This window comes from Ursus maritimus, unplaced genomic scaffold, assembly GCF_017311325.1.
Source record: "Ursus maritimus isolate PB19 unplaced genomic scaffold, ASM1731132v1 scaffold_23, whole genome shotgun sequence".
In the NCBI taxonomy this organism is placed as follows: domain Eukaryota; kingdom Metazoa; phylum Chordata; class Mammalia; order Carnivora; family Ursidae; genus Ursus; species Ursus maritimus.
In genome coordinates this window covers 34,476,483-34,485,118 of record NW_024424786.1, presented here as the reverse complement: position 1 = coordinate 34,485,118, position 8,636 = coordinate 34,476,483, and the positions used below count along the sequence as shown (strand labels likewise).

The window sequence follows — 8,636 nt, the reverse complement described above, 5'->3', positions numbered from 1 at the left end:
ATTAAAATCTTTACTACTACCCACTTATATCTTTGAGTCCCATTTTGGTTAAGTCAGTATGGAATACAGTAGTCCTCCCTTGTCTGTGGTTTTAGTTACCCGTGGTCAACCAGTCTGGTAACAGATCATCCTCCTTCTGACTTTTCAACAGAAGGTCAACAATAGCCTAATGCTATGTTACAATGTCTATGTCATTCACCTCACTTCCTGTCACCTCACTTTATCATCTGATACCATCATCATCATCAGGATGAGTACAGTACGATAAAATATTTTAAAGGAGGGAGACAGAGAGACTGCATTGACATAATTTTCATTACATTACGTTGTTATAATTGTCCTATTTTATTATTAGTTATTGTTGTTAATCTCTTACTGTACCTACCTAAATTGTAAACTAATTTATCCCAGGTATGTATATATAGGACAAAACATCATATATATAAGGTTTGGTACTATCCAGGATTTCAGCAACCACTGGGGGTCTTGCAATGAATATCCACCCCCCCACCTGCCCCAGATAAGGGGGGACCACTATAAAAGTTGGATCTTCGAGCTTATCAGTAATATTGTCTGGGAAAGGACAGAGGAAGTATGAAAGCATTAACAAGGGATGGAGAATAAAAATAAGGGAGTGGGTTCTGGTAAAGGTCAAGACTCGCTTTAGGGGCTGGGGAAAAAGACAAAAACTCAGGCTGACCCTCCTCCCTCAGAACACAGCTGCGGCTGTACAGCAAGAGAGCACAGAGCTTCAACTCATTTTTCTCCGCTCCTACTCAAGTCAGCAAGGCTCTCAAGAGAGATTTCTTTACAGTTTTGGGTTTTTTTTACAATTTCTTTTCAGCAGATCTGACACTTGTGTTCATTTTTGCATCCTCAGGATGCAGCCGAGTGCCTAGCAGACAGCGCACGCTCTGGAAATGTTAACTGAATTAACAGACGGCTGATGGAGTGTGCAAGTAGTACGGCCAAGAGTGGTTTCAGGTCTCAGTCACTCACTAGTTGACTAACTAGTGACTAGTTTGGCAACTCGCCTAACCACGCCGAGATCAACTTCTCCATTAATAAAACGGGAGTACTACTATACCCTCCTTGTTTACCTCACTGGCTCCGCAAGACGCTTTACATAATGGGGAGCCCTGTAAAATAGTGAACATGTGTAGAGTTCGGGTACCGCTGTTGACCAGCATGAATGGTGAGATGGAAAGAACCCTGGACTCAAGAATCCTAAGAGCCAGGCTGTTGTGCAAGCTCACCGGCTGTTTTCCCATCTTAAGTAAGCATGAAGAGGTTTAGCCCCGATGATGGTCCAGGCCCTACATTCTAACGGTAAGTCCGCTACAGGCTCGGAACCTCAGGTATCCTCAAAAAGGTGAACCTTGGGGCTCCCGCATGCAATCTCGGGGAGCAGGGGCAGTGAAGGTCGCGGGGTCCGCTCACCCAGTCAAAGTCACACGGGTTGCCGTCTTCGCGTTGCGTGGGAAGACTGTTGCAGAGAGGGGGAAGCTTCCTCACGAGTAGGAATGCAACAGAAAGCAGGGCTGACAAAAGATAGTAAGGTCGGGCCAGCCATCGTGAAAGTCGTGGCACCGAATACACCAACGCAATTAAAGGTGCCAGGACCGCCATCTTTCAGGCCTTTGCGGCGCCCGCCCAGCTTCGGCGTCTGTAGCCCTGGCCCCGCCTCTCCCACCATTGAGACTTCCATTAGGTCTAGTCTCGGATGCACCACCTCTGCGCCCGGAAGTAGATCTCTGATTGGACGCTCCAGAAAGGTAAGGGGATTTGACATCTTATTGGTCGATCTAGATGTCGCTTTCTCCAGTTAAGTCATTTTATTGGATATGCGATGGTGGCGCTTGGCGACTACAGAGAAGAATTTAGTAAGTTCAGATAGCACTTCCTGAACGTTCTCATAAAGCGACGGAAGTAGTTGCCAGAAAAAAGTAGGCGGGGCACCCAATGACAAGCGGCTCCTAGAGGAAGAGGGCGGGACATCGTGAAAAGATTGTCCAATGAAAACGACCGACGCCAGACACCCGGACCGCGCCGGGGCGGAGAAGACGATGGAGAATTTCTCGGCACTGTTCGGAGCTCAGGCCGACCCACCACCACCCCCAACCGCACTCGGATTCGGACCAGGAAAGCCTCCACCTCCGCCTCCCCCTCCTCCGGGCGGGGGCCCAGGCACGGCTCAGCCGCCCACCGCGGCCACGGCCCCTCCCGGCGCCGACAAGTCGGCTGCTGGTTGTGGTCCCTTCTACCTTATGCGGGAACTTCCAGGTGAGTACTAGGCCTGGCCGAAGGCAGCCAATCAGATCATAGCGAGGAGGTGATGGGCGTGGCTCTCAGCCAGCCGGGGTAGGTGTGAGGTAGCCTAGGCAACGCGTGTTGGGACCTTAGACCTGAAAGTCGGAAAGGCTCTGAGGATTCACGACCAAAGGGATGACATGAATTTTTGGCCTGGATTGGGAAAGGGGAGAGAATGCATTTCCGTGACCATCTTTCACAGCATATTTGGCTCTGTCCCTGATACTGGTTTATGGTTCCCTAAAAATTATCCAGAGTTTGAGTTTGGAACTCGAGAGTCCTGATTTAACATCCCTGCAGACCTGAGGTTTTCCAACTCTGTCACAAACATGCTGTTGGTTTGAGGCATATTTCCCTCCTTTTAAGGGTCTCTGCTTTTCTTCACTGTAGGAAGGAGGGATTAGAATTGAACCAAAAAATCGTTTTGTTGAGCACCTACTATGTACGAAGCGCTGTTCTAAATGCTTAAGATACAACTGTGAATAGGACTGACAAGATCTTTGCCTATTTTGGAGTTTACGTGTAGGAGGAGGCGGCGCAGAGTACGCTAGATAACATCAGATAGCCGTTAGTGCTACAAGGAGAAAATGTGATAAAGAATTGAGGCAGAACTGCTTTAGCTAGAGTGATCAAAGAAGCCATCTCTGAATAGATAATATTTGAGCGTCATTGTAAAGAGCCAGTCTTGTGTGAGTGGGAGAGATAAGATGAAAGAAATGAGGTCAGAAGCCGTGGTGTGAGGGAAAAGCTTGGAATATCTGAGGGTCAGAAGACCAGTTGGACTCCAGTGAAGTTTCAAGTGAAAGAGTGATAGGAGACGAAGGGGGGAGGAGTAGGCAGAGGCCTTTGTAAAGCATTTAGATTTTAAGTTCAGGGGGAGCCATTTTATATATGTATGTATGTACTTTTAGTCATCTCTGTACCGAAAGTGGGGCTCAAAGGCACCACCCAGGATCAAGAGTCGCAGCCTCTACTGACTGAGCTAGCCAGGCACCCCTCAGGGGAGCCATTTAAACACAGGAAAGTGACATGATCTGATTTACTTATTTTTAATTATCCAAACAGCTACATTAAGAATGGAAAGTAGGGAAATCAGAAGTTACTTCGTAGTAGTCCAGGAAAGAGATGATGGTTTGGACGAGGCAGTAGCAGTGGAGGAGAGAAGTGAACTGATGCAGGATAAATATTAGGGGTAGAGTTTATAGGAATGAAGGATTGAATATAGAAGTAGAGAGGAACTGAAAATACTTGTAAATTCTTGGATTGAACAGTTGGGTGATTGGTAGTGCTGAGACCAAGAAGGAACACGTTTGAGGAGGTGGTAAATCAAGAGTCGTTTTGGACATGTTAAATCTCCAAGTTGCCTTTCAATTCCTCCCAAGTCCTACTGCTACATCAGGAGTTGAGGGAAATAATAATGCGAATTGGTACAGTGCTTTGAAGTTCACAGTGAAGTTATATATGTAATAGAATTTGATACCGAGAATAGCCCCTTGAGGTGGGCATGTTAGAGTTGAATAAAACTGAAACAGAGAAAGGTTGACTTTCCTTTGGTCAGTTAGTGGTTGAGGTCTACCAGCAGTTTCTCTAACTTTACTCTGATTGTACCTATTTATATCAAGCATTTGACAGATACTGAGTATCTATTTTGGGCAAATGCTGGTATGTAGGAAGGGCGGAATGTGGTGAGAAGGGGAAAGAATTAATAAGTCTAGTCCTTGCTTTTAAGGATCTTATTTTACTTAGGGATATAAAGTGTGTGGTTTAAGGATAGCGACTGTATTTCTTGTTAAAGCTAATATTACTTCATGGTCTTGCCTCATATACAACTATTAAGAACTACATGATGGGGGCCCCTGGCTGGCTCAGTAGGTAGAGCACGTGACTCTTGATCTTGGGGTTGTGAGTTCCAGCCTCGCATTGGGGGTAGATGTTTATTTACTCTTTAAAAAAAAAAAAAAAAAAAGAACTACACGCTGGTTTTCAAAACGTGTTTCTTGTTATCCAAAATGGCAGAAAGAGTTGTCACTTGAGCTAGACCTTTACAATTTCATATTGGTGAAGAAAATTTGGAAGAATTGTCTTCTAATTACATCAGTTCTCCTAAAACAAACTTCCTAAAAGGAAATGAGATGAGAAGTGTGTTTCTCAGGAGATAGTGGAGACCCTTATGGACTGGCTAGAAATGTGGCACAGGGGAGTAGTGGTTGATCAGGCCCCAAAGCCAAGTTACGGTAAGATGTGTTTTACTGTGAGTGCCAGAGGGATTTGAGCTTTTTCCTGAGGATGATAGGAAACCATTCAGATTTTTGAACCGAGGAGTACTGCTTCCAAAAATATCCAGAGAATATGGGTGTCATGTATTGAAATAGAGAAGCCATGAATGAGGTGGGGGAAGGTTTGGAGTTTTAAAAAACGAATCTGCATGGAATTGACTAAGAGGAAGTTGGAAATGTAAGGCTAGTTTTTAGGAGGGGAGTTTTTAGGAGGCTGGGGAGATTTATAAATCATCTTCATAGAACTGATAGTCAAAACAGGAAGAAGGATGGGACTCATAAAGTGTTCAGGAAAAGCAGGAGTGCCTTCTCACCCGAGCCTTGAGGATGACCCCTTGGAAGAGGACAGCTGACAGAGGGGGAAGAGCAGGATGCTAGAATGGTCGGAGGCATTGCCTAGTTATGAGGCGCTGTACTGTGGCGCCGAGTGTTCTGAAACATTGCTTCTGAAACATTTGGCACGAGAAGGAACGAAGGGAAGGATAGGGTAAGGCCTTGGGCTATGGAGGGAAAATACCTTGCTCACTTACCAGTTACCGAGCACTGGAGGTATGTACTCTGTTGGGCACTGGCGAAACATGTATGAACAAGAAAGACACTGTCTCAGCCCCCAAGGGACTCAGATCAGAACCTGGGTTTTTCCAAGTGAATGATTACGAATAAGCCACTTTCGTCATCATTTGCATTCTTCGTGTTCATCGTAACTCCAGATGAAATTGTAGGCTAGCTAGCTCTACCCTTTGCCACTAGATCCTTATTAGATTACTAACAAGCTTCCATTCTTTGAAAAAAAGTCAAGTCGTGCGATATTTATACTGATAGTGTCTTGCATCTATAGAATACTTTATACTTCTCAATGTTTGCATTTGAACCTTGAAAAAAAATTAAGTGTGCTGGGGCGCCTGGGTGGCACAGCGGTTAAGCGTCTGCCTTCGGCTCAGGACGTGATCCTGGAGTTCTGGGATCGAGCCCCACGTCAGGCGCCTTGGCTGGTAGCCTGCTTCTTCCTCTCCCACTCCCCCTGCTTGTGTTCCCTCTCTCACTGGCTGTCTCTATCTCTGTCAAATAAATAAATAAAATCTTTAAAAAAAAAATTAAGTGTGCTTAAGATAGCTGTTTCCCCACTGCAGAGGTAAGAGGAAACTGAGGCATAGAGTACCGCTAGGGTTAGACTTCTAGTTGCCCGGATGCTAATAGAACATTTCTTTCTTTGAGGCAGAGCATTATACTTGGCATTATGAGTAACAGAGACGGTGGTAACAAGTTAGTCAGCAGTATCTAAAAAATCCTGTTTTTTATGTAAAGGTAATTAGTGTTTCTTGCTAGAGAAAAAGAAAAAGAAAAAAAAAGTCCTTGACCAGACACTCAAGCCGTTGGATCATATTTGGCTCTTACCTGGCTGGTCACCTGAGCTCTGAGGTAATATCCTGCCATGTCATAGAGTGTAATTTCTCACTAGTATATATGAAAAGCACTCAGAACAGTGTTTAGCACAGAGTAAGCGTCATGTAAGTGATGATTGCGGTGAGTCCAAGTTGGGGAGAGTGTCTCTTCCTTTGGGGTAGTTTCCATCTGCGCCCTCTTTGGATGCTGAAAGAGTTTTCTCCTCGCTCCAACTTACCATTCTATGGTACATAGTTTTAGTGCTTATTATATGTAGTTATTTAGTTTTGCCGTTTCTTACTTTAAAAAATAATTTTACATCATTATAACTCTCACTTAAAAGATTCCTTATTTAGGCTAAAACATATAGTCCTTCACTTTCCCTTTGGGTGACTTTAAAAAAACTTCTCTACTCTTGGGACTAATATGTTTTTGTTCTTCTCCCTGTGTCCTCTAGGTAGCACCGAGCTGACAGGCAGCACCAATCTGATCACACACTACAACCTGGAACATTCCTATAATAAATTCTGTGGGAAGAAGGTGAAGGAGAAGCTAAGTAACTTCCTGCCTGACCTGCCAGGGATGATTGATCTGCCTGGTTCCCATGATAACAGCAGCCTCCGCTCCCTCATCGAGAAACCCCCTATTCTTGGTGGCTCTTTTAATCCTATCACAGGGACCATGCTGGCTGGCTTCCGCCTCCACACTGGCCCGGTGAGTCCCCTCTTGGGGAAGAAGGCAAATGGGGAGGCCTGGAGGGCGTGGAGGTGGTTTTTCTGTCCAAGTCTGTTCCTTCTAACTTACTGAGCAGAACAGATGGGAGCGGGGCATTTCCTCCCTCCGCTCACCTGGACCTTCCTTTGGTTCCTTCAGTTACCAGAGCAGTGTCGTCTGATGCACATTCAGCCTCCCAAGAAGAAGAATAAGCACAAGCACAAACAGAGCCGTACCCAGGATCCTGTCCCCCCAGGTAAGAAGCGGTTCTGTTCAAAGCCAGAAAACCTGGGTCCGCTTGGAGCTTCCCCAGTGAAAAACCCGGCGAGGTTCCTTACAAAGCCCCAGACTCCCAGATTCTCCTGAAACAGGTGTAAAGGTAATTGGTGTTTCCTGCAAGTGGGTCTCCCGGGCGAGGAGAAAGCTGGAATGGTGCTTTAGCAGGGCCTCCCTGTCCTTTCTGGCCTTTAGAAGAGCAGTTGCACCTCGCTAGGTCTTCCTGTGGTCTTCAGAGTTCTAGCAGTAGGGAAATTTTGATAGGCACATACTGTCTCCTACAGAAACCCCATCTGATTCGGATCACAAGAAGAAGAAAAAGAAAAAAGAGGAGGATCCTGAACGGAAAAGGAAGAAGAAAGAGAAGAAGAAAAAGAAGGTAGGGTCGGGACCTGGTGCTGCAGCCCCGAGTCTCCCCGTCTCACCCTGTCCTCGATGGTCCTTTGCCTCAGGGGGGACCCAAGATTGAAAATCCAGGACATGTTACAGTTTTTTCCTGCACAGCCCTGATCAAGGCCAAGATCACTTCCTAGTTGTTCTCTTACCCCTCCTTCCTTGTCTCCCCCAGAACCGACACAGTCCAGACCACCCAGGCGTGGGCAGCTCTCAGGCCAGCAGCAGCAGCAGCCTCCGCTAACAGGACTCTCCTGGAATGGCTTTCCTTGCTGTATTGAGCCTGCAGACAGAAGCTGCCTTCCAGGCTCGGACACTGCCGTGGGAGCATCCCCTGCAACCGGGACAGAAGCCAGCTCCCACTGTGCTGGGCTAAGATTAATGCATTATATGTGAGAAGGGCCATGCTTTTGTAAGGCTCAGCCCAGTTGCCTTTCTCACGGACAGCTCTTCCTCTCCCAGGAAGCTTTCTTTTCATCTCTTTTGTGCAATTGGTCTGATGGAGGACATTGTCTGATCTGTTAGAGTTTTTCTTTAAAAAAAAAATTTGCATTTATCAAACTGGCTGAACTGTGGCTGCCTGTTAAGAGGTAAGTGCCTTTCTCTGAGAGTCAGGGTTTAAGCCAGGGCATTCAAAGATCTGAGGGGAATTTGGGGTCTTATCATGACATTATTAGCAGGCAGGGAGACCACCAAAATGAGATTGGGGAACACGGTGCACAGGTGAGGCACAGCTTGCTAATACCTGTCCACGGTGGACACGTAACACTCTGCCCGTCATGTTGAGAACCCAGCAGCTGGATGAGGCCCCACCAGAGGAGCGGACCCAGTGAAGGCTCATCCGTCTTCTAGATCAGCTGTGCATTGAAACAGAATAGCCAACTGAAAAAGCACCCACAATCACCAGTGTATTTTAACAAGGTCGATTCCTGGTGAAGCCTGTGATTTTTATTTTTATTTTTTCTAATCTCTGGAAAGCAAAGGTAAATGCTTCTCTTGTATTTATAGGAATCCCTGACCTGCCTCATTCCTTAGTTAAGACAATGAAATTATTAGGCTGATGTAAAAACATTTCTAAACTTCTAAGACAGCCACAAAAAGGCAGAATGTAAAAGAAATTCCTTCAGTCTTTACAGCAGGCCAGGTAACTGGAAATGTCCACTGGAAAACCCAAGCTATTGTAATCTGATTTTAAATAAATGTGACACAGAGCAGTTAAAATCTGTTGCTATGAGCCAAGGTTGTTACTAGGTCAGGAGGTGGAAAACCATTCACTGAGCTACA

General features: G+C 45.8%; 2 protein-coding genes across 3 annotated transcripts in view; one reads left to right on the top strand and one right to left on the bottom strand.

Moving 5' to 3' along the window:
- The window catches only part of TMX2 (thioredoxin related transmembrane protein 2), a 9,502-nt gene extending 7,806 nt beyond the window's left edge, over window positions 1–1,696 (bottom strand). The window contains exon 1 of one of the 2 annotated variants that reach the window (XM_040639133.1): window positions 1,441–1,696. In XM_040639133.1, the coding sequence (XP_040495067.1) occupies window positions 1,441–1,629 (189 nt within the window). In that variant the 5' untranslated portion in view covers window positions 1,630–1,696. The remainder of the gene's footprint in view (window positions 1–1,440) is intronic. The other variant, XM_008694147.2, reaches the window with a different exon arrangement.
- Window positions 1,697–2,009: 313 nt separating this feature from the next.
- On the top strand, window positions 2,010–8,573 carry MED19 (mediator complex subunit 19). The gene is made up of 5 exons (XM_008694146.2): window positions 2,010–2,283; window positions 6,427–6,683; window positions 6,843–6,939; window positions 7,244–7,338; window positions 7,528–8,573. The coding sequence occupies exons 1-5, from the start codon at window positions 2,016–2,018 to the stop codon at window positions 7,594–7,596; spliced, it is 786 nt and encodes a 261-aa protein (XP_008692368.1). The 5' UTR covers window positions 2,010–2,015; the 3' UTR covers window positions 7,597–8,573.
- The last annotated feature ends 63 nt before the right edge of the window (window positions 8,574–8,636 follow it).